At 38.9% G+C, this 26460-nt stretch overlaps 1 protein-coding gene across 20 annotated transcripts in view; it reads right to left on the bottom strand.

The window, feature by feature from the left end:
• Nucleotides 1-26460, bottom strand: part of PHF21A (PHD finger protein 21A) — a 282142-nt gene that overhangs the window by 31012 nt on the left and 224670 nt on the right. For all 20 annotated transcript variants that reach the window (XM_037838633.1, XM_037838635.1, XM_037838639.1 and 17 more), the window contains one exon: nucleotides 23466-23759. In XM_037838633.1, coding sequence (XP_037694561.1) covers nucleotides 23466-23759 — 294 coding nt within the window. The remainder of the gene's footprint in view (nucleotides 1-23465; nucleotides 23760-26460) is intronic.

Raw genomic sequence — 26460 nt, 5'->3', positions numbered from 1 at the left:
CGAACAGTAACGTAAAGAGAGCTGGGGTGGCCACACTAATATCAGATAAAACAGACTTTAAGTTAGACTTCCGGGAAGATGGCAGAATAGAACAGGCAGAGCAAACATATCCCTCATGGAATAACTAGAGAAAAGGCAGAAAATAACCGGGACAGCAGTTCCAGGGTATGAGCACCCAGAGAAGGACCTCTACAATACACAGGGGGGACCTGGATGAAAAAGTGGAGAAATTATAACTGAAAGGACAGGGTGAGTTTATTCAATCGTGACCACTGCCAGGGCTGGCAGCTATGTTCCAGCTGGAGTGGGAGAGGGAGGAGGTCTGTACTCCCGCATTCCCATCTAAGCAACAAGCAGGGGTGATAACCCTTCTCAGCCCCACAGCTGGGAACTCTTGTGAGGGAACTCAGGAACCAGTGGACTTGTGCTGGCCACACACAGAAACCTTGTTGCAGCACAGAGTACCTACTCCTCAGCCCTGAGGCAGGCCACTGCAGGGGCCTGGCTTTGGAGAGGACTGGGGGGCCCGCCCCTTGGGAGGAGAGGGGACACAGAGCTAAGCAGAGCTGATCTGACAATTGGCAGATGAGCGAGAGAGTTTGTATTCTGCTGCCTATATCCTTTCTTCATGGAGGCCTGAGGCTTGCAGGGGCAGAGAGGCAGGGGCAAGGGAAGGGTGCCACACGGAAGCACCTGGAGCCCTCCCCCCACCCCAGATGCCTGCGGGCACATGGCAGGCAAGAATCTTTTTGGGCCAACTAAAAGTGCACCTCTGAGCTGGCTGAGGGCTGGGGAAGGTGAAACTTGCAGACTCACAGTCTGAGACTAATCCACTTGGAGGCCCGGGGATCACCAGACCCACTTTTCCCTTAAGCAGATTCGCCACCAAACTGCACAGTGCCCACCTCCCACCTCTGGGGCTGGCAGTCTCCAGTGCACAAGGAGAACTGCTGTACTGATTGGATTTCCACCTGGTCTGGACCCACCCAGCAAGCAGCCTTAGTCACGGAAAAGTGGGCCTGAGGGGAAGAGGTAGACCAAGAGCATCATCTGCTGGGAAGAAAGGGAAAGTGCACTCTGGCAAGCTGCAGTTCTGCCAAATATTATACAGATGTCCAAATAGTCTTGCATTTCTCATATACTGAGAAATCAACAGAAAATCATAAAGCATATGAAGATCCAAGAAGAAATGACCAAGCCAAATGACCAAATTAAAAAGCTGGAGGAGAAACAGAACTTGGAACAGCTAATCAAAGAAGTACATACATATCTCCAAAACAACTTCAGTGGGTTGGCTAAAGGTATGAAGGACATCAAGAAGACACTAGAAGACCATAAAGAAGAATTTGAAAGAGTAAACAGAAAAATAGCAGAATTTTTGGAAATGAAACATACTGTAGATCAAATTAAAAACATACTAGAGAAACACAACATCAGATCTGAAGTGGCAGAAGAAAGAATAAGTGAACTAGAATACAGGCAACTGAATATGAATGCACAAAAGAACAAATGGTGAAAAAGATCAAAAAATTTGAAATGGATCTCAGGGAAATGATGGACAACATAAAGAGCACAAATAGAAGAATCACTGGTGTCCAAGAAGAAGAGAAGCATAAAGGACTAGGAATAGTGTTCCGGTTTGCTAATGCCATTATGCAAAATACCAGAAAAGGACTGGCTTTTATAAAGGGGGTTTATTTGGTTTTATATTTAGAATTCTAAGGCCATAAAAGTTCCAAACTAAGGAATCAACAAGAGAGGATACTTTTACTGAAGAATGGCTGGTGACATCTGGAACACTTCTGTTAGCTGGGAAGGCATGTGGCTGGTGTCTGGAGTTCCTTTGTCTTTACTGGTGTCCTCTATGAGAGGATCAAAAGCAGAGACATTTTGAAGAGGGCTTTGAGACACTCAGACAGAAATGTCCCAGGAGAAACAAGCAGAAAAGCTAAGAAATATAATCCAGAGTTTGTCTCTGGAAGAAGCTAAGAGAGAAGCTAAGAGAGAGAAGCTAAGACAGAAGCCCAGAGACTTTTAGAAGAAACCCATGGAAACCAGAAGCTAAACATGGGAGAGGACCAGCAGACTTCCGGCCATATGATTTTCCTGTCCTGTTGATGCCTTAATTGGGATACTTTCATGGCATTAGAACTGTAAATTTGTGAACTAATAAACCCCCACTGTAAAACTCAATTCATTTCTGGTATTTTGTATTCTACCAGCTTTAGCAAACTGAAACATGCAGGTATGCTAATATGAGACAAAATAGACTTTACATGCAAAGATGTCATAAGAGACAAAGAAGGACACTATATATTAATAAAGGGACAATTCTTAAAGAAGAAATGACAATCATAAATGTTTATGCACCCAACCAAGGTGCTCCAAAGTACATGAGACAAACACTGGCAAAACTAAAGGGAGCGATAGACATTTCTACAATAGTGGGAGACTTCAATACACCACTCTCTTCTATAGATAGAATTAGACAGAGGACCAATAAGGAAATTGAGAACCTAAACAATGGGATACACGAATTAGACCTAACAGACATATATAGGTCGCCATACCCCAAAATATGAGGATACACATTCTTCTCCAGCAATCATGGAACGTTCTCCAGGATAGACTATATGCTGGGGCACAAAACAAGTCTTAATAAATTTAAAAAGATTGAAATTATGCAACAAACATTCTCTGAACATAATGGAATGCAGCTGGAAATCAATAACCACCAAAGAACCAGAACTTTCACAAACATATGGAGGTTAAACAACACACTCTTAAACAATCACTGGGTCAAAGAACAAATTCAAACAGAAATTAGCAAATATCTGGAGATAAATGAAAACGAGAATTCAATATAACAAAACCTATGGGATGCAGCAAAGGTGATGCTGAGAGGGAAATTAATAGCTCTAAACTCATACATTTAAAAGGAAGAAAGAGCTAAAACCAAAGACCTAACTAAACAACTGAAGAAGCTGGACAAAGAACAGTAAACTAACCATAAAGCAAGTAAAAGAAAAGAAATAAAGATTAAAGCAGAAATAAATGATCTGAAAAACAAACAAAAATACTGAGAATCAATAAAACCAAAAGTTGGTTCTTTGAGAAGGTCAACAAAAGTGACAAATCCTTAGCTAGACTGACAAAGTCAAAAAGAGAAGATTCAAATAAACAAAATCAGAAATGGGGGTGGGGAGGATCTGGGGGAAGGTGCGGATGTGTTGGACATCCTCACCTGGACTGGTGTTGATGTTGTCACAAACATTGGGACTGGCGGTTTGACGTGCTGAGCCCTCGATCATGGGACTTGCCCTTATGAAGCTCGTTACTGCAAAGGAGAGGCTAAACTTGCATATAATTGTGCCTAAGAGTCTCCCCCTGAGAACCTCTTTGTTGCTCAGATGTGGCCCTCTCTCTCTCTAACTGAGCCATCTCGACAGGTGAACTCGCTGCCCTCCCCCCTACGTGGGACCCGACTCCCAGGGGTGTAAATCTCCCTGGCAATGCAGAATATGATTCCCGGGGATGAATGTGGACCCGGCATCGTGGGACTGAGAGTATCTTCCTGACCAAAAGGGGGATGCAAAATGAGACAAAATAGTTTCAGTGGCTGAGAGATTTCAAATGGAGTCAAGAGGTCACTCTGGTGGACATTCTTATGCACTATATAGATAACACCTCTTAGGTTTTAATGTATTGGAATAGCTAGAAGTAAATACCTGAAACTACCAAACTCCAACCCAGCAGTCTGGACTCCTGAAGACAATTACATAATAATGTAGATTACAAGGGGTGACAGTGTGATTGTGAAGACCTTGTGGATCACACCCCCTTTATCTAGTGTATGGATGAGTAGAAAAATGGGGATAAAAACTAAAGGACAAATGGGGTGGGATGGGGGGATGATTTGGGTGTTCTTTTTTCACTTTTATTTTTTATTCTTGTTCTGGTTCTTTCTGATGTAAGGAAAATGTTCAGAGATAGACTGTGGTGATGAACACATAACTATGTTATACTGTGGACAGTGGATTGCGTACCATGGATGATTGCATGGTGTGTGAATGTATTTCAATAAAACTGAATTTAATAATAATAAAACAAAACAAAACAAAAAACAAACAAACAAAAGAAATGGGGGTGGGGTCATAACCATGGATCCTGAAGAAATTTTAAAAATCATAAAAGATACTATGAACAACTGTACGCCAACAAACTAGACAACTTAGAGGAAATGGACCATTTCCTGGAAACACATAAATAACCTATACTAACTCAAAAAGAAACAGAAGACCTTAACAAACCAATTACAAGTAAAGAGATCCAATGAGTCATCAAAAATTTTCCTACAAAGAAAAGCCCAGGGCCTGATGGCTTCACAGAGTTTTACCAAACATTCCAAAAAGAACTAACATCATTCCTGCTCAAACTCTTTCAAAAAACTGAAGATAAAGGAACAACACTACCTAACTCATTTTATGAATCTAACATCACTCTAATACCAAAAGCAGATAAAGATACTACAAGAAAGGAAACTACAGGCCAATCTCCCAAATGAATATAGATGCAAAAATTCTCAACAAAATACTTGCAAATAGATTCCAAAGGGACATTAAAAGAATTATATACCATGACCAAGCAGTGTTTGTTCCAGGCATGCAAGGGTGGTTCAACATAAGAAACTCAATCAATGTAATGTAACACATTAAAAATCAAAAGGGAAAAATCAAATGATCATCTCTAAAGATGCTGAAAAAGCATTCTACAAAATTCAGCATCCTTTTTTGATAAAAACACTTCAAAACGTAGGAATTGAAGGAAACTTACTCAATATGTTAAAGGGCATATATGAAAAATCCACAGTCGGCATAGAACACAACAGTGAGAGATTGAAATCCTCCCCTCTAAGACTGGGAACAAGACAAGGATCCCACCGTCACCACTATTATTCAACATTGTGTTAGAAGTTCTAGCCAGAGCAACTAGGCAAGACAGAGAAATAAAAGGCATCAAAATCTGAAAAGAAGAAATAAAATTCTCATTATTTGCAGATGATATGATCCAATATTTGGAAAATACTGAGAATGCTACTTGAGCTAATAAACAAATTCAGCAAAGTGGCAGAATACAAGATTAATGTGTTAAAGTCAGTAATGTTTCTATACACTGGTAATGACCTAAACGAAGAGGCAATCAAAAAAAAATTTCCATTCACAATAGCAACTAAAAGAATCAAGTACCTAGGAATAAACTTAACCAGGGATCTAAAAGACCTCAACACAAAATTAGAAAACTTTACTAAAAGAAATCAAAGAGGAACTAAATAGGTGGAAAGATATTCCATGTTTATGGATAGGAAGGCCAAATGTCATTAAGACGGGAATTCTACCCAAAATGATCTACAGATTCAGTGCAATACCAACCAAAATTCCAACAACATACTTTGCAGAGTTGGAAAAGCTAGTCATCAAAGTTACTTGGAAGGGGAAGGGGCCTTGAATTGCCAAAAACATACTAAAAAAGAACGAAGTGGGAGGACTTACACTTTTGACTTTAAAGCCTACTATAAAGCTACAGTAATCAAAACAGCATGGTACTATGGAGGGGTGGAAAGATGTGAGGTGTGAAATCTAGTTGCTCCTCTAGGGAAGCTAGTAAATAGCCAGGAACTGTATTGAACAGCCACTTCAGGGACTTCTGTGACGAGTCACACATCATACACCAATGTGGAACATTGAGATCTCAGGTGGAACAGCTGAGATTGCAGCAAACTGTAAGTTTCCCCAGCCAGGGGGATGGCACCCCTACACCCCAGGCATGGCAGGCTGTCTTAGCGCTGGTTTCTTGAGGGGAAAAAGAAACAATCTGTGCTGGGAGTAAGGAGAGGGGGCTCAACCCAGCACCAACTGCAGAATTAATCAACAAATTCAGGCTGCTGAATAAAAGCTCCAAATACAGATAAACCAGCATTGGGCACCAAAGGAGCTGGGAGGAATCTGTCTGGCAGAGAGGAGGTGGGGCTGACATCAACAACAACAACAAAAAGTATAGTTTTGGAGTAGGACGTGTTCAGAATACTGAGAAGGGCTGGGCTCCAAGAGAGAGGGGCACATGGAGACTGTTACCAAATTGGGCTCTGGCTTCCAAACCTGGGGAGCCGGAGTCCTGCTCTGAAAAGGTTTTTTTTTTTTTCCTCCCTTCTTTCTTGCTCTACACCCAACTCTTTATCTTTTTACTTTTCAATAGCCCATCAGAGCTCCTGCTTCAAAACTGCCCCAGGCAAGGGCAGAATTAAGAATTAAAGTTGTCTGAGAGTAACTATTCAGGTGAAAGAGTTAAGAACCTAAAGGGCTTATCTTTAAATAGTCCATACTGGGACTGAGAAAACTTCAGGGTTGGGGAAAGACCTTGAACAGGGTTTTCTTTCTTTTATTTTATCCCCTTGTTGAGGCCTTAGTTTGGACACTTTTATGGCCTTAGAACTGTAAATTTGTAACCTATTAAGTCTCCTTTATTAAAGCCAATCCATTTCCGGTATTTTGCCTAATGGCAGCTTTAGCAAACCAGAACACTTCCAGAGAATCTCTTTTGTTGCTCAGATGTGGCCTTTCTCTAAGCCCAACTCTGCAAATAAATTCATTACCCTCCCTCCTATGTGGGACATGACTTCCAGGGGTGTAAGTCTCCCTGGTGACATGGAACATGACTCTCAGGAATAAGCCTAGCCTTGGAATAGCAGGATTAAGAATGCCTTCTTGACCAAAAGGGGGATAAGAAATGTAACAAAATAAGGTTTCAGTGGCTAAGAGATTTCAAATAGAGTCAAGAGCCTATCCTGGAGATTACTCTTATGCAAGCTTTAGCCAAATATTGCAAATTACCACAGTATGCCAAGCCCAAACCCACAGTATTCCTAAAATTCCTAAAGAATACCCAGGTCCCTATGTGAGACTCTATAAAAGTTTCACTCACTAAGTTTATTTTTCAGAAACTTAAAACCTCCAGATTGTTCCTATGCCAGGTAAGTCCCAAAACCTAGAGGCAGCACTCTCTTCAATAATCAACCAGCTGCATCCCCCTTCCCCATAATGATGACAACCCTTTTCAATATGAACAAGTTAGAGTGGTCACTGTATTGACAAGCCTGAAGACTGACACCATGATCAAATGAAAGGGAAGAGTAGTAACAGACAAGATAGGATTTAACAAAGGATTATGACTACTGAATCATTAGATAGGTTTTTGTTTTTTTTTTAGTGTCTAGTGTATTAGAACAGCCAGAAGAAAATAAATAAAGTTGTGGAACTGTAATCCATACCATACTTTGAAATTTGCTCTATAACTACTTGTTAAACCATACCTTGAAAGTTACCACTTTTCTGTATATATGCTATATTTCACAATAAAAAGTGTTTAAAAAATACACATTGTTTAAATTCTTGACTATGCAAATATTGTTTACTATGTACTCAATAGTCTGCCATGATTACATGGCCTTTCCTGGTTTTCTTGCCCTTCTGTCTCTTGTAGTTTATGACTACCTTTCTTTTTGTCCTTGCATTGTCTTCTTTCACACTATCCTTAAATTCTTCCAATGTCCTGAAGATAATATAAAATATGGAGGCTCTGGATTGTATATTCCACAAGGGCAGGAATTTTTGTCTGTTTTGTTCACTGATGTGTGTCCTCAATCTGCCACCTAGATTCTGAAGTCAGAATAAATTTTTATTTATGTCTCAAAAAAAAAATTATACACTTTAAGTCCAAAACTAGTACCAGAGACAAAAGTCATTGCATATTGGTAAAGGAAACAACCTATAAAGAAGATACAAAAATTGTAAACATATATGCACTAAACAGAGCCCCAAAATATATGATGTCTATATTGACAGATTGAAGGGAACTATTAATAGACAGTAGTACAATGATAGTATAGGACTTCAATGTCCCCTTTTAAATAATGGGTATCAATAAGGAAATAGAGAACTTGAACAACACCATAAAATAACCAAACAAAACTGGTGAAAATATATATAGAAGACTCCATCCAATAACAGCAGAATATACATTCTTCTTTTCTTTTTTTTTTTTTTCACCATGGAATTTCCTATCACAGTGCCTTTGCCATTGCTATTTTCTCTACCTGGGATGTTATTTCCATCCTGCAAATTCCTACTTCTCTTAAAGGCTGGATTCTAATAGCATCTCTGTAAAAACTGTTTTCTGTACCCCAGGCAGTATCTATCATCTTGTCTGTTTTGTCAAAGCACCATACTTTGCCTCCTTCCATAGCATATGATATACCATATTTCGAAAGGCAGTTCACTATTAATCTGCAAGAAGATATTGAGTTCTATGATGGTAGGAAATGTATCTAATTCCACTTTGTAGCACTTTGTACCAGTCTGCAATGCTTAGGCCAGTGCCTGATGCAAAGGAACCATCCATAAATGGCTGGTAGACAGAAATAAATTGAATGGGGTCCAGCATCAAATATTGTGATATTTGTAATATAATCTGTTATCCTATGCTATCATTTTATTGATCATTGATTGTGGATCCTGCCCTGAGCTATGATCTCTGGTAGCAACTGAAGACGAAAAAGGCACAATTATTATATTGGTTAACATTAACTGAGCATTTACTGTGTTTTAGGCACTATACTTCATGTGTAGTTTTTCTTTTTTTTTATCTTCATTTTATTGAGATATATTCACATACCACGCAGTCATACAAAACAAATCGTACATTCGATTGTTCACAGTACCATTACATAGTTGTACATTCATCACCTAAATCAATCCCTCACACCTTCATTAGCACACACACAAAAATAACAATAATAATAATTAAAGTGAAAAAGAGCAATTGAAGTAAAAAAGAACACTGGGTACCTTTGTCTGTTTGTTTGTTTGTATCCTTCCCCTATTTTTCTACTCATCCATCCATAAACTAGACAAAGTGGAGTGTGGTCCTTATGGCTTTCCCAATCCCACTGTCACCCCTCATAAGCTACATTTTTATACAATTGTCTTCAAGATTCATGGGTTCTGGGTTGTAGTCTGATAGTTTCAGGTATCCACCACCAGCTACCCCAATTCTTTAGAACCTAAAAAGGGTTATCTAAATTGTGCGTAAGAGTGCCCACCAGAGTGACCTCTCGGCTCCTTTTGGAATCTCTCTGCTACTGAAGCTTATTTCATTTCCTTTCACATCCCCCTTTTGGTCAAGAAGATGTTCTCCATCCCACGATGCCGGGTCTACATTCCTCCCCAGGAGTCATATTCCACGTTGCCAGGGAGATTCACTCCCCTGGGTGTCTGATCCCACGTAGTGGGGAGGGCAGTGACTTCACCTTTCAAGTTGCCTTAGCTAGAGAGAGAAGGCCACATCTGAGCAACAAAGAGGCATTTGGGAGGAGGCTCTTAGGCACAATTATAGGGAGGCCTAGCCTCTCCTTTGCAGCAACCGTCTTCCCAAGGGCAAAGCCTATGGTAGAGGGCTCAACCCATCAAACCACCAGTCCCCATCGAGGTGGGGTAGGCCAATACCCCTGCAGTCTCCACAGGTTCCTCAAGGGGGCACTACATATTTTTTTCCTTTTTTTTTTCCTTTTTTTTCTTTTTTAAATCAACTGTATGGAAAAAAAAATTAAAAACAAAACAAAACAAAACAAAAACATACAATAAAAGAACATTTCAAAGAGACCATAAAAAGGGAGTAAGAAAAAGACAACTAACCTAAGATAACTGCTTTACTTCCAACCTGTTCCTACTTTACCCCAAGAAAGTTACCTAATATAGCAACATTTCTGTGAATTTGTTCCTACTATATCCATCAGATATTAACAGACCATAGTCATTCCTGGGCATCCCCAGAACATTAAATAGCTTATCTGTTCTTCTTGGATTATTGTTCCCTCTTCCTTAATTGCTCTCTATTGCTAGTTCCCCTACATTCTACATTATAAACCATTTGTTTTACATTTTTCAAAGTTCACATTAGTGGTAGCATATAATATTTCTCTTTTTGTGCCTGGCTTATTTCGCTCAGCATTATGTCTTCAAGGTTCATCCATGTTGTCATATGTTTCACGAGATCGTTCCTTCTTACTGCCGTGTAGTATTCCATCGTGTGTATATACCACATTTTATTTATCCACTCATCTGTTGGAGGACATTTGGGTTGTTTCCATCTCTTGGCAATTGTAAATAATGCTGCTATGAACATTGGTGTGCAGGTATCTGTTCGTGTCACTGCTTTCTGATCTTCCGGGTATATACCAAGAAGTGCAATCGCTGGATCGAATGGTAACTCTATTTCTAGTTTTCTAAGGAACTGCCAGACTGACTTCCAGAGTGGCTGAACCATTATACAGTCCCACCAACAATGAATAAGAGTTCCAATTTCTCCACATCCCCTCCAGCATTTGTAGTTTCCTGTTTGTTTAATGGCAGCCATTCTAACCGGTGTTAGATGGTATCTCATTGTGGTCTTAATTTGCATCTCTCTAATAGCTAGTGAAGCTGAACATTTTTTCATGTGTTTCTTGGCCATTTGTATTTCCTCTTCAGAGAACTGTCTTTTCATATCTTTTGCCCATTTTATAATTGGGCTGTCTGTACTATTGTCATTGAGTTGTAGGATTTCTTTGTATATGCAAGATATCAGTCTTTTGTCAGATACATGGTTTCCAAAAATTTTTTCCCATTGAGTTGGCTGCCTCTTTACCTTTTTGAGAAATTCCTTTGAGGTGCAGAAACTTCTAAGTTTGAGGAGTTCCCATTTATCTATTTTTTCTTTTGTTGCTTGTGCTTTGGGTGTAAAGTCTAGGAAGTGGCCGCCTAATACAAGGTCTTGAAGATGTTTTCCTACATTATCTTCTAGGAGTTTTATGGTACTTTCTTTTATATTGAGATCTTTGGTCCATTTTGAGTTAATTTTTGTGTAGGGGGTGAGGTAGGGGTCCTCTTTCATTCTTTTGGATATGGATATCCAACTCTTCCAGCCCCATTTGTTGAAAAGACCACTATGACTCAGTTCAGTGACTTTGGGGGCCTTATCAAAGATCAGTCGGCCATAGATCTGAGGGTCTATCTCTGAATTCTCAATTCGATTCCATTGATCTATATGTCTATCTTTGTGCCAGTACCATGCTGTTTTGGCAACTGTGGCTTTATAATAAGCTTCAAAGTCAGGGAGTGTAAGTCCTCCCACTTCGTTTTTCTTTTTTAGAGTGTCTTTAGCAGTTCGAGGCATCTTCCCTTTCCAAATAAATTTGATAACTAGCTTTTCCAAGTCTGCAAAGTAGGTTGTTGGAATTTTGATTGGGATTGCATTGAATCTGTAGATGAGTTTGGGTAGAATTGACATCTTAATGACATTTAGCCTTCCTATCCATGAACATGAAATACTTTTCCATCTTTTAAGGTCCCCTTCTATTTCTTTTAGTAGAGTTATGTAGTTTTCTTTGTATAGGTCTTTTACATCTTTGGTTAAGTTTATTCCTAGGTACTTGATTTTTTTAGTTGCTATTGAAAATGGTATCTTTTTCTTGACTGTCTCTTCAGTTTGCTCATTTCTAGCATATAGAAACATTACTGACTTATGTGCATTAATCTTGTATCCCGCTAATTTGCTAAATTTGTTTATTAGCTCTAGTAGCTGTATCGTCGATTTCTCAGGGTTTTCCAGATATAAGATCATATCATCTGCAAACAATGACAGTTTTACTTCTTTTTTTCCAATTTGGATGCCTTTTATTTCTTTGTCTTGCAGGATTGCCCTGGCTAGCACTTCCAGCACAATGTTGAATAACAGTGGTGACAGCGGGCATCCTTGTCTTGTTCCTTATCTTAGAGGGAAGGCTTTCAGTCTCTCACCATTGAGTACTATGCTGGCTGTGGGTTTTTCATATATGCTCTTTAACATATTGAGGAAGTTTCCTTCAATTCCTACCTTTTGAAGTGTTTTTATCAAAAACGGATGTTGCATTTTGTCAAATGCTTTTTCAGCATCTATTGAGATGATCATTTGATTTTTCCCTTTCGAATTTTTAATGTGTTGTAATACACTGATTGATTTCCTTATGTTGAACCATCCTTGCATGCCTGGAATGAACCCCACTTGGTCATGGTGTATGATTTTTTTAATGTGTCTTTGGATTTGATTTGCAAGGATTTTGTTGAGGATTTTTGCATCTATATTCATTAGGGAGATTGGCCTGTAGTTTTCCTTTTTTGTAGCATCTTTGCCTGGTTTTGGTATTAGATTGATGTTAGCTTCATAAAATGAGTTAGGTAGTGTTCCATTTTCTTCAATGTTTTGAAAGAGTATGAGTAAGATTGGTGTCAGTTCTTTCTGGAAAGTTTGGTAGAATTCCCCTGTGAAGCCATCTGGCCCTGGGCATTTATTTGTGGGAAGATTTTTGATGACTGATTGGATCTCTTTGCTTGTGATGGGTTGACTGAGGTCTTCTATTTCTTCTCTGGTCAGTCTAGGTTGTTCATATGTTTCCAGGAAATTGTCCACTTCCTCTACATTATTCAGTTTGTTGCCATACAGTTGTTCATAGTATCCTCTTATAATTTTTAAAATTTCTTCAGGATCTGCACTTATGTCACCTTTTTCATTCATTATTTTGTTTATATGGGTCTTCTCTCTTTTTGATTTTGTCAGTCTACCTAGGGGCTTGTCAATCTTGTTGATCTTCTCAAAGAACCAACTTTTGGTGGTATTTATCCTCTCTATTGTTTTTTTGTTCTCTATGTCATTTATTTCTGCTTTAATCCATGTTATTTCTTTTCTTCTACTTGGTTTAGGATTGGTTTGCTGTTCATTTTCTAGCTTCTTCAGTTGATCCATTAGCTCTTTGATTTTGGCTCTTTCTTCTTTTTTAATATATGCATTTAGTGCTATAAATTTCCCCCTCAGCACTGGTTTTGCTGCATCCCATAGGTTTTGGTATGTTGTGTTCTCATTTTCATTCGTCTCTATATATTTAGCAATTTCTCTTGCTATTTCTTCTTTAACCCACTGATTGTTTAGGAGTGTGTTGTTTAACCTCCAGGTGTTTGTGAATTTTCTAAGTCTCTGATGGTTATTGACTTCTAATTGTATTCCATTGTGGTCAGAGAACGTGCTTTGAATAATTTCAATCCTTTTAAATTTATTGAGGCTTGTTTTATGTCCCAGCATATGATCTATTCTGGAGAAAGTTCTGTGAGCACTAGAAAAGTATGTGTATCCTGGTGATTTGGGATGTAATGTTCTGTATATGTCTGTTAAATCTAATTCATTTATCAGATTGTTTAGTTTTTCAATTTCCTTATTGGTCTTCTGTCTGCTTGATCTATCTATAGGAGAGAGTGATGTGTTGAAGTCTCCCACAATTATTGTGGAAACATCAATTGCTTCCTTTAGTTTTGCCAGTGTTTCTCTCATGTATTTTGTGGCACCTTGATTGGGTGCATAGACATTTATGATTGTTATTTCTTCTTGGTGAACTGCCCCTTTTATTAGTATGTAGTGGCCTTGTCTCTCAAAACATCCCTGCATTTAAAGTCTATTTTATCTGAGATTAATATTGCTACACCTGCTTTCTTTTGGCTGTAGCTTGCATGAAATATTTTTTCCCATCCTTTCACTTTCAATTTCTTTGTGTCCCTGTGTCTAAGATGAGTCTCTTGTATGCAACATATTGATGGTTCGTTTTTTTTAATCCATTCTGTGAATCTATATCTTTTAATTGGGGAGTTTAATCCATTTACATTCACCATTATAACCGTGAAGGCATTTCTTGAATCAGCCATCTTATCCTTTGGTTTATGTTTGTCATATATATTTTTCCCTTCTCTCTATTAATATCCTTTATTGTACCCATACCGAATCTCTTTAGTACTGAACCTTTCTCCAAGTCTCTCTGTCCTTTCTTTGTTTCTCTGTCTGTAAGGATCCCTTTAGTATCTCCAGTAGGGCAGATCTCTTGTTAGCAAATTATCTCAGCATTTCTTTGCCTGTGAAAAATTTAAGCTCTCCCTCAAATTTGAAGGAGAGCTTTGCTGGATAAAGTATTCTTGGTTGGAAATTTTTCTCACTCAGAATTTTAAATATATCGTGCCACTGCCTTCTCGCCTCCATGGTGGCTGCTGAGTAGTCACTACTTAGTCTTATGCTGTTTCCTTTGTATGTGGTGAATTGCTTTTCTCTTGCTGCTTTCAGAACTTGCTCCTTCTCTTCCGTGTTTGACAGTGTGATCAGAATATGTCTCGGAGTGGGTTTATTTGGATTTATTCTACTTGGAGTTCGCTGAGCATTTATGATTTGTGTATTTATGTTGTTTAGAAGATTTGGGAAGTTTTCCCCAACAATTTCTTTGAATACTCTTCCTAGACCTTTACCCTTTTCTTCCCCTTCTGGAACACCAATGAGTCTTATATTCGGACGTTTTATATTATCTATCATATCCCTGAGGTCCGTTACAATTTTTTCAATTTTTTTCCCCATTCTTTCTTTTATGCTTTCATTTTCCATTCTGTCATCTTCCAGGTCACTGATTCGTTGTTCAACTTCCTCTAGTCTTGTACTATGAGTGTCCAGAATCTTTTTAATTTGGTCAACAGTTTCTTTAATTTCCATAAGATCATCCATTTTTTTATTTATTCTTGCAATGTCTTCTTTATGCTCTTCTAGGTTCTTCTTGATATCCTTTGTATCCCATACTATGGTCTCATTGTTCATCTTTAGTGCTTTGAGTAGCTGCTCTAGGTGCTGTGTCTCTTCTGATCTTTTGATTTGGGTGCTTGGGCTTGGGTTATCCATATCGTCTGGTATTTTCATATGCTTTATAATTTTCTGTTGTTTTTGGCCTCTTGGCATTTGCTGAACTTGATAGGGTTCTTTTAGGATGTGTAGACCAATTGAATTCCTTATCTCTAATTTATCAGATCTACAGCTTCGTGGAGTACACTTCCTCTAACCAACCAGCAGGTGGCATCCATGAGCCACCTGTTTTCCACAAGCCAGTTCTCCCCTGCTTTGCCTTTGTGGTGAGTGGGGGAGTGAGTTTTGTGGGGTCCAATTGGTATACCAAGCTTGCGTGTGTATTTCGTGTTGCCCGCCCTGTATATGGGGAGTGTTTCTGGGCAGTCAGGGAGGGGGGGTGGTTCTAACAATCAAATCTCCCTGGTGATACTGGAGTTTTAAAGCTGCTGCAATAGTCTAATCCTTCAGTTCAGTCCTGCCACAGTTTGTCTCTGCCACTGACCCACAAGTCTTTGGTATTGGCATATGCCTCCTGAGACTTGCAAGTGGGTCCCTCTTCCAGGCCGTGCACCCCCTGGTCCTCTGCTGAGGGATGACTGTGCTATGTCACAGGTGAGTGCTGTCCTCCCAGGGCAGTTCTGGGCTGCTGGGCTGTGTAGGGAGGCTCCCAGTCTGCTGAAATGATGGCTGAATGGGGCTTTGTTAATTCACACTGCTCCACATTCCCAACCCTGGGGCAACCAGCTGAGGTTGCAGGGAAGGCTAATGTCCACGCCCAGTTTTGTGGTGTGTGCCTGTTATTCGAAGCACTTCCGTCACACTGGGTTGTGTGGGGCAGCTCTGGGCTATGGGGCTGGCGATGGGCAGGAGTGTTTCCTGTCCACCAGGATGATGGCTGTGAGCGGACACCTCCCTTTTCTTGGGCAGTTGTGGTGTTTAGTGAATTTTCTCAGCCACTGGATTATTGCCTTTTGTCTCAGAGCTCTCTTAGTTCTGCTCTTGTCTTGACCTGCCCAAATTGCAAGTCTTTGAAGCTTTCTGTATTGGACTTCTTAGAGTAATTGTTTTAGAAAAAGAAAAAAGGGCCCTCCTCACAGATCTAATGGGTTATTGAAATGCTAAGAGACAAAGCAATTAGGGCCATTAAGGAAAGGTCCACAGGGCAGAGAGATCAGCTTTTCTTCAGGATTTGCATATGAGCCTCAGGGCCTGAGCTCTGCCCTTCCCCTTTCTATGTTCACCAGAACTCCAAAAATCCTCTGCTTTTATTTTGGAGTTTTTTGTGCAGTTTTTTTCTATGTCTGTCTCCTCTCTGCTGGGCTGGCTGTTCTCAGATTCTCTGGTGTCTGGTCTCAGTCTGTCTATGGTTGGAGTTTGGATCAGTAGAATGAGTTTCCGATAAGGGCTGCCACTGCAGTTCTCCCTTCTGCTTCCCGGAGCTGACGGCCCCTCCTTCCACGGGACTGAGCCTGGCAGGGAGGGGTGCGGGTCCCCTGGCCACAAAAACTTACAGATTTCGCTGATCTCAGCAGTTCCACATTTTCATGAGTGTTGTATGAAGTATGCCCAAAGTCAGATTGCTCTGTGGTGTCCAGTGCACACAGTTCCTGGCTTTCTACCTACTTTCCTGGAGGAGTAACTAAAACATACAGCTCACCAGTCCGCCATCTTGCCCCGCCCGATCACATTCTTCTTAAGTATATATGGAACATTCTCCAGAACAGACTGTTTGTTAGGCGACAGAACAAGCCTCAATACTTAAAAAAGACTGAAATCATACGAAGAATCTTCTACAATCACAATGGAATGAAGCTAGAAATTAGTAACAGAAGAAAAATTAGAAAATTCATGAGAAATTAAACACAAACTCTTAAAACAACCAAGGAGTTGAAGAGGAAATCACAAGGAAATTAGAAAATTGAGAGAAATGAAAACAAGAGCACAGCATACCAAAACTTACGGGATGCAGTGAAAGCAGTGCTCAGATAAAAATTCACAGCTGTGAAAACTCACATTAAAAAAGATGAAAGGTCTCAAAAATCAATAACCTACCTGTATACATTAAGAAACTAGTAAAAGAAGAGAAAACTAAACCAAAAAGTAGGAGAAGGAAGGAAATAAAGATCATAGTGGAGATAAATGAAATATAGAATAGAAACAAAACAGAGACTCAACAAAACCAAGTTAGTTGTCTGCACAAATCAATAAAATTGACAAACTTTTAGCTAGACTGCCAAAAACAAGAGAAGACGCAAATAACTAAAATCAGGAATAAAAGTGGTGACACTATTACCGACTTTACCAAAATAAAAAGGATTTTAGAGAACAATGAACAATGCATGCCAAAAAATACCATAATTTAGATGAAATGGACATACTCCTAGAGAGACACAAATTGTTTAAATGGACTCAAGAAGAAATAGAAAATCTGAACAAACCTATAACATGAGACTTAAGCACTAATCAAAAATAAAAAACATTCCAACAAAGAAAACTCCAGGACCATATAGTCTCACTGGCGAATTCTACAAAACACTTAAAGGAGAATTAACACCAATCCTTCTCAAATTCTTCCAAACAATAGAAGAGGAGGGAACATTTCCTAACTCATTCTGTGAGGCCTGATACCAAAGCAAGACAGAGGCACCACAAGAAAAGAAAACTAAAGACCAGTATTCCTTATGAATACAGATGCAAAATCTTCAACAAAATTCTAGCAAACCAAATCCAACAGCATATTAAAAAGATAACACACCATAATAACTTAGGACTTATGCCAGGAATGTAAGGGCAGCTCATACTTAAACTCAGAAAAGTTGGAATAGAAAGGGATTTCCTCATCATGACAAAGTCCATTTACGAAAAATCCACAACTAACGTCAAACTCAATAGTGAAAGACCAAAAGCTTTCCCTTAAGATCAGGAACAAGACAAGGATGCCCTTCAACATGTACTATTCAACACTGTACTAAAAGTTCTAGCCAGAGCAATGAAGCAGTTTCCATCAAACTTGGAAAGGAAGAAGCAAAACTATTTCAATTTGCACATGATCTTATATATATATGAAAAACCCAAAGAATACACACACACACTCACTCCCCCTGCCCCACAATTACTAGTGTTAATAAACAAATTCAGTGAAGTTACAGGATAAGAGATCACCCAAAAATCAGTTATGTTTCTATACACCAGCAATGAACAATATAAGAAAGAAATTAAGAAAACAATTCTATTTACAATAGCATCCCAAAGAATGAAATACCTAGGAATAAATTTAAGTGAGGAGGTGAAAAACTTCTACACTGAAAACTACAAAACATTGCTGAAAGTAATTAAAGAAGACCTAAACAAATGGAAAGAAATTCTGTGTTTATGAGCTGGCAGACTTAAAATTATTAGGAGGTCAATATTACCCAAAGTGATCTACAGACTCCATGCAATTCCAATCAGAATTCCAATGCCCTTTTCGTAGCACTCGAAAAACCAATCCTCAAATTCATAAGTAATTACAAGGGGCCTCGAATAGGCAAAACAACCTGGAAAAAGAGAAGTAAAGTTGGAAGACTTGACAATTCCTGATTCCAAAACTTAATACAAAGCTGAAGTAATCAAAACAGTATGGTACTGGCATAAGGATAGACATATAGACCAGAGGAATAGAATTTAGAGTCCAGAAATAAACACATACATCTATGGCCAACTGAATTTCAACAAGGGTGCCAAGATCATTCCATGGGGAAAGAATAGTCTCTTCAGTGAACGGTGCTGGGAAAACTGGATATCCACACGCAAAAGAATGACAAAAATGAACCCAAAATGAATCAATGACCTGAATAAAATAGCAAAAACTATAAAACTTTTAGAAGAAAACACAGGAGTAAATCTTCATTACCTTGGATTTGGAAATGGACTCTCAGATACGACACCAAAAGTGTGAGCAACATAATTTTGAAGTTAAAAATTTTTGTTAATTAAAATTAAAAATTTTTGAGCATCAAAGGACATTAACAAGAACAGGAAAATACAATCTACAAAAAGGAAGAAAAAACTTGCAAATCATATACCTGATAAGATTCTAATATCCAGAATATATAAAGACTTCTTACAACTCAACAATAAGAAAACAAACTACCCAACTAAAAAATGGGCAAAGGACTTGAATAGATACTTTTCCAAAGATATACAAATGGCCAACAAGCACATGAAAGAATGCTCAACATCATCAGTCATTACGGAAATGCAGATCAAAACAACGAGATACCATTCACACCCACTGGATGGCTATAATAAAAAACAGAAAGTAACAAGTATTGGGGAGGATGTAGAGAAATTAGAACTCTCGTATATTGCTGGTGAGAATGTGAAATGGTGCAGTCTCTGGGCAAGAACAGTTTTAGTCGTTTCTCAAAATGTTAAACATAGAACTACAATTTCACCCAGCAATTGCACTCCCAGGAATATATCCAAAATAACTGAAAACAGATAAATAAATGCTTGTACACAAATATTCACAGCAGCACTGTACACAGTGGCCAAAAGATGGAAACAACCCAAATGTCCATCAATGGAGGTATGAATAAAGAAACTATGATATAGCCACACAATGGGATATTATTCAGCCATAAAAAGAAGTAAGTACTGATAAATGTTGTAACACAGATGATCCTTGAAAACATTATGCTAAGTGAAAGAAGCCAGAAACAAAAGGCTACATATTATATGACTCCATAGAGACAGAAAGTAAACTGGTGATTGTGAGGGGATGGAGGGAGGGAGAAATACAGAGTAAATGCTTAATGGGTATGGAGCTTTATTTTGGGGTGATGTAAATGTTTTGGAACTAGAAAATGTACTAAATGCCACTGAGCTGTTTACTTTAAAATGGTTAATTTCATGTTATGTGGATTTCACCTCAATTAGTTAAAAACATTAGGATGTGAAACAAACAAAAAAACCCTGATTAATCTAAAAGTTTGGTCTCTACCAGAGATTATAAACCATTATCCAGAGGTGAAACTGGTCTGCAGATGTTAATTTATGCATACATGGTATTTAAGCTTTTACTAGTTATTTTTAAAACAGGAGATTTCTAAATTTCTGGCTTTTCTTAAAAGTTTCAAATGATAAAAATTGGGTATCTCCAAGAAGCACCTGCTTCCTTGAGCTGGAGCATATATTTTATAGTTTACCAGAGTCTCTTGTACTCTCTATTGTCTTCTGGACACTGAGGTCAAGTTGTCAATTATTATCATGCTTGTCTTACTGATTATTTTAAAGAGGAATTAACAGTAAAAGTGGGTTTTCTTGTACTCATATCCCCACTGAAAATAAAAAAATAAAAAGTCCATTTGTGTACTGCCAGCCTGCTTTACTCATTTATATTTCCTGCTTTGCACCCATGGCTATTTGAATTTGCAGCTACTGTTCTCACGGTGTTCCTGGTATTACAAACATAGACTCCAAAAACTTTGGAAAAGTCTAGAACTAAGTTAACCATTTATACCCTGAATTCAAACTCACCTTCTGAGACTTGGCTGCATGAATAATGAAAGTTAGGCACTTGCAAATAAATGAATGTCCAGATAGTCTTGAAAACAAGGTCAAATAAATTTGAATTGAAGGCAAAGCAAAATCCATCGTTTGGTCACTTGGATCTATATTCTCTACTACAGCACCAGCATTAGAATGATGGTAGGGAGGTCATCAGCTCAGGTTTACTAAGAGGAAGACTGGAATTTGGGGATAATACACTGGATTAATATTCTCATCTTATAAGTGCTTCCCCCACCCTTTTTTTTCGAGGACCTTGTATAGGTTCTGTGAGAGATATATATGGAGGTGGCAATCTGGTATTTTTCCCCCCATAAAACCTTGGATTTCTTTCAGTAGTTTAGCCTTGGGGACATCCATACAAAGGCCCTTGTTGTGGGGTGGCGAAATGGGATGAAGAAGAAATTAACATAATTCCTAAGAACGATTTCTGTGCCAGGCACAGTGTCGTGTACATTAAATGCTTCATCTCATTTCATTATCAGGTGTTGGCCCATTACATGGAGTGCCTGATAGGACAAGAACACTAAAAGACGTGGTGTAGGGGTTATAACATAGGTTTGTCTGGTTTCACCTATTTTTCTGTCTAAAATATGTCTCTAGCCTCAAAGCTCTTTAAACTCTACCACTTGTATTCTCAGAGCCATAATGTAATGTGGCTTCCATTAAGGGATAAGACAAGGGAGTTCTCATCTGGGGTGGATAAGGAAGTGGGTTATGCCTGACCTGATGGGGAAAGAAGTGGGACCACTGCCTTCCTCCTTTTTCCTGTGCCAACATGGGAGGCCTTTGAACCTACACAACTTGCCATGCTTCCTTCCCTGGAGGAGGAGCCTCAGTGCCTGCTTCAAATGCACCAGAGAATGATCTCCCTGAGGGCACAGGTTTTGATTTAGCCATCCTTGTATATAGATATCACATGTGAAAAGCAGGTGGTGCTTAATCAACACATTTATTCAATGAATGAAATTACCACTCTAAGGGAAACAAGAGAAAGCAGAAAGGAAGCCACCTATCCTCGTCATATGGAGAATGTTGGACACAGGTTTCGATAATTCTATGAACAGGTTATAAGTGGTATTTCCATGGTTAATTATTTATATTGCTTCAACCTTAGCCCATCTCTGAGAGATCTTAAGAGCTCTAAATGTAATATCGGGAATGAAAGATAAAAGAGAAAAGGTCAGTAGAAAGATCCGAAGAAAGAGAACTCTAAAAATGAAGTCTAAAGGGAGTCTCAGTTGAATGAGCTTGGTAAGCTGTAAGACTGTCATGCCAAGTGGCCTGTCAAATGAAAACAACGATGACTGGCTTCCTCTACTACAATGACAAGAAAAGAGCCCATGGAATTTAGTGCTACAAAATAATTCTTTTTAAAATGCCCAACAATTTATGGGTACCTTTTTGCAATATTATAATTAAAATAAACAGCTCTATAAACAATGTAAAGCAGGGATATGGAAAGATGGTCAAGATCTATTAACTGGAGAAAAGCAAGCAAAATAATACATTGTTTGGTTTTGTTTTTAGCTTTTAAAATGTGTTTTGTATGTGCATAGAAAATATCTGGAAAAATACAACGTAGACTGTTTACAGCAATTAAATCTTGGGGGTAAAATTATGGGGGAGTTTACTTTCTCCATAGATTATGGGGAGTGCACTTTCTACAATACATATTTCTGTAACATTTGATTTTTTTAAAAAAAAACAATGAACATGTACTGCCTTTGTAATAAGAAAAAAAGTAAATATAAAAATAAAATGAGACTCAAAAAAAATTCTTGTCTCCTAAAATGCTCTCTCAGAAAAGGGGTCAATGAAGAATAATATTTAGTAATCTAAAATAGTATTTTGAAATTGCATCCTTTGGAACACTAAGGCTCATCAGTGCTTATTCAAAGGCTGGCACAGGGCATGAGGGCCCCTACCCTCCAAACTTGCTCCCACCCAAAATCCTAACTTGAACACATTTTACTTTCAACATTTTAATACTGAAGTTCTGTTGCTGAAAAGTTTAAAAGCTTCTGATCTAAAATATGTGTAAATAATTTATTTCTGAATGTTCCTCAAAGCATTTCCTAGGTTGTAAGCAGGTTCCTGAGGAATAGAGAAATATGTTCTCTTTGGTATTCTCCGAGCACAACATTTTCATGGCCCAGTTTCTTCAAGGGAAAGGTCTGCTACATTTATGAGCTGCCTGGCAGAAAAGGGCCTAGTGTTCTATGCATAAAGTTCCTTCAGTTAAGAAGTCCAAAGAATTAGGAAGCCTTCTCACTCCTCACCATCTGGCCAGAGTCTCTGAATCCTGGTCAGCCATCCAGAAGTAGAAGATTCAGGATCAACAGAGACTATTTTCAGATGAATGGAACTAGAGCCCGAGCAATTAGAAACAGGTCAATGACTTTTTAAAGAGGATGCTTTTCTTTGTAAAATACTTCCTTCTCATCCCTGGTCTTCCTTAAAATAGGAAACACTGCTTATAAATTACTTTTCTTGTTTTAACAGGTTTTCCTGATATCGGACCCTTAAGTATTTTTGGAAGTTACCTGTATTTCTTTAGCTATGGTCTTTTAGGAGGCAATCTGACTCCAGAAAATACAAATTAAGGGTTTTAACATTTGAGCTAAAACACTGAATCCTCTAGAGTTAAAAGAGTGCTTTTTTAGAAACTTTAATTTGGGATTTGGATCTTCATTATGTATAACAGGAATGGAAAGGAAAAGCTTTGAATGAAATTCCTTTCCCTGCTTTGTTTATACTTTCTGGGTTTCACAGAGGTTATCTCATCTCAATTGTTATTGGGCCTGAAACTAATACGGCATTTTCTATTTACTACCTCATCTATGCTTCCTGACTGAGAGAAGCAGAGCCTATCTGTGACCGTTTGCCACAGAACCAGCAGGGGGAGCTCATGAATACAAGAAACTGAAAAACCATCCATGAGAGGCTAGGAAAAATGACTCAAGAAACTTTTTGTAGTAAGAATGGCCATTTTGCATTGTGGGTGAATTACCACATAAGCAACAGGTTACTGACAATGGTGCTGGGATGAAGAGTCCCTGAGAAGATGCATTCAGAGACAGCCCAGCAGCCACACGCTTAACGGCAAGGCTACTGCCCAAAGCAGGTGCGTACTCTGCCTGTACCTGTTTTTCAAGGCTTGGCTTGCTAAGCTGTACAGTTTGAGGTCCAGTGAGTCTGGTCCCTGGAGTAGCTATCACAATGCTGGTGAGCTGGGCCATGGGGAACGTTTTGGCTATGGTTGCAGTCTGCCCATTGACGACACGGACAGGGTGGATGGAATTCTGGGATGTGGGGAGGGTCGTGGGAGTGAACTTGGTCAGCATGACAGGTCTCTGGATAAGTTGAGGAGCTGCAAGCATGGGAGGAGGTGCTGGGGCAATAGGAATGTTATTCTGTGCCACAGGCTTGGGTCGAACCTATGGGGGAAAGAGAGAACAATTACTGTATTACTTAAAGAAACTTCTTCTTAAGTCCTGTAAGTCTAAGACAATGCCAAATCTTCCTACACGTGTGAAATGGTATTTAATATAAATACTTATTAATAATTCATTTTGGTATTATTAATTCTACAGATCTCAGGGTATATGGTTTTGTTAAAAAAATTTATCAGCTCCTAAGAGGGTCAAAAAGCTATCCTACAATACATTTCTTCTCATTCTAAACAATCAGCTCCCTCTCATACACCACACTGCTTCTTCAGGCTGAGGTCAAAGAACTGGACAAATAGCCTAATCCAGGAACAGTTCCCATCCAAGACTTGGGCCCAGCATAGTAATAATGCTGCTAACAGCCTTAACTCACACTCCAAATTTCTTCCTATCCACAGCTCCCCTCCACCCCCATTTCTGGCCTTTCAGTTTCCCGTTCATGTCACTCCTCTCAGTCTCCTTTGCGGGCTTTCTCTTCCTCTGTCCACTCCTAAATGTGGATGTTTCTTACGATTTTGTCCTGGAACCCCTTTACTTCCCAATGTTCTTACTCTCCCTAGAATCTCACCCAGCCCACGGCTTCAACTACCATCTATGTAGTGAAGATTTCAACACTTGCATCTCTGGACCAGATACATTTCCTGAACTCCAGGATCATCTACTCACCTGCCTATTAGACATCTCTACTTGGACATCTCAGAAGAAATTCAAAATCAACATGTCTAAAACTAATAATTTCTTCCTCCAACTCTCTCTTCCCCATATGTTCCTTACCTCAGTTAAATGGACTCTTCTCACTAAATAAACTTCAGAATTATCTTTGACTCTTCTTACTCCACAACTCTACTTCCTAATTACTGCTCAAATCTGTCCACTTTCTATCTTCACTGCCACTAACCTAGCTTATGTTTGGCTTACTGAAACAGTGGTAGAAAACTGTGGTTAGAAACAAGGGGTCAGCCTTCCCTGGCTGGGTTCAAATCCTGGCTTTACCACTCACTAGCTAGGTAACCTCAGGCAACTTATCTGATCTAAGTATTTTCCAAACTTTCTGGATTGTGACGCTGTAGGGCAAAACCCTTTCCCCATATGCATGAGGATTTGACCTTCAGTTAACTCTCTAGCTCTGTTCCCCTGGAAACATGGTAAGGGTAAGAATGTCAACTATGTTACCAAGCAACATTGCTTATGGTAAAAACAACCCCTCATTGGATAAATCAAACCAGGATGAAGAGAACTATAAACACTTGAAGGGATGCCATGCTTTGAGCTTCTCTAAGTGGAGCGACTCTTACAACTGGGCATTTCCATTGCAGGAACTTGAAAGCCAGGCCTACGAAACTGTTACAAGATATATTGGCTCCTGTGGGACATCAGGCTTTTATGCTAGGCCGGTTATTGTACCCACCTGATAAAGACTACATCTCCATGCACTTGACACCTGACATCTAGACACTATGACACCTTGTATTTGGACAGCTGTTCAGACTGCTATATCGGCTGCTGTAGGGACCACTACTGAAGAGGAATGTCTGATGCTGCCCTGGTGCCAAGATAACGGTTTTCATCCTACATCATTCTAAACAGACTGGTACCAAGTATAGCCCATGCCAGTCTTGTGAATCTGAATGTTTAACTGAATCTAGGAAGACATGTGGTGGGTGCTGCAGACCCATAGTAGGAAATATATTTGACCTTGTAACCAGAACATACAAATAGACATATAAAACAAAAACTTTGTGAAACAATACAGGTATACCTCGGAGATATTGCAGGTTCGGTTCCACACCACCACAATAATGTGAATATCAGAATAAAGCAAGCCACACAAATTTTTTGGTTTTCCAGTGCATATAAAAGTTATGTTTACATTATACTGTAGTCTATTAACTGTGCAACAGCATTATGTCTAAAAAAACAATGTATCTACCTTAATTAAAACATGATGCAGAGACATGAAATGGGCACATGCTATTGGAAAAATGGTGCCAAGCAGGGTTGCCACAAACCTTCAATTTGTAAAAAAATGCAATATCTGCAAAGCACAATAAAACGAGGTATGCTTGTACGTATGTGCTATATACTCTACTGTGTCCTATTCTATTTTATTCATTTTATTTAAAAACTCTGGTTACAACCCACTATATTTATTTTACAACCTACTAATGGGTCAAGATCCACCATTTGAAAAACATGGACTAACTAAGCCTTAGATTCCTTATCTAAAAAAGAGTAATATCTACTTTCAGAGGGATGCTGTAAGGGTTAAATGAGATAAGCCATATAAAGTGTCTGGCATGGTACCTAGCATGTAGCAAGAGTCTCTAGACATTAGCTATTAACACTACTGACAATGTCCTAATTGTTCTTTGTGCCCACAGTCTTGACCATCTCCAATCTATTCTCCATATAGTGGCAAGAGGGAATTTTCTAAAACACATCTGATCAGGTCAAGTACCTGTTTGAAAACTCTTTAATGGATCCCTATGGATCTTAGGATCAGGTCCAAATTCCTAAACACAGACTACAAGGTTCCACAGGTTCTGGTCCCAGTGGGCCTCTCCAGCCTCATTTTACTTTAGTCTGTGTCAGCCACAGGACCCTCTGTGCTCAGCCATAACAAATCTCCTTTGGATCCTTAAACTTACATGCATTTTTTATACTGGACCTGCTTATATGTGCTGCCTTC

The sequence above is a fragment of the Choloepus didactylus genome, chromosome 6, assembly GCF_015220235.1.
Source record: "Choloepus didactylus isolate mChoDid1 chromosome 6, mChoDid1.pri, whole genome shotgun sequence".
Lineage (NCBI taxonomy): Eukaryota > Metazoa > Chordata > Mammalia > Pilosa > Megalonychidae > Choloepus > Choloepus didactylus.
Note: the sequence above shows the minus strand (reverse complement) of the source record. Positions and strands in the feature narration are given on the sequence as shown.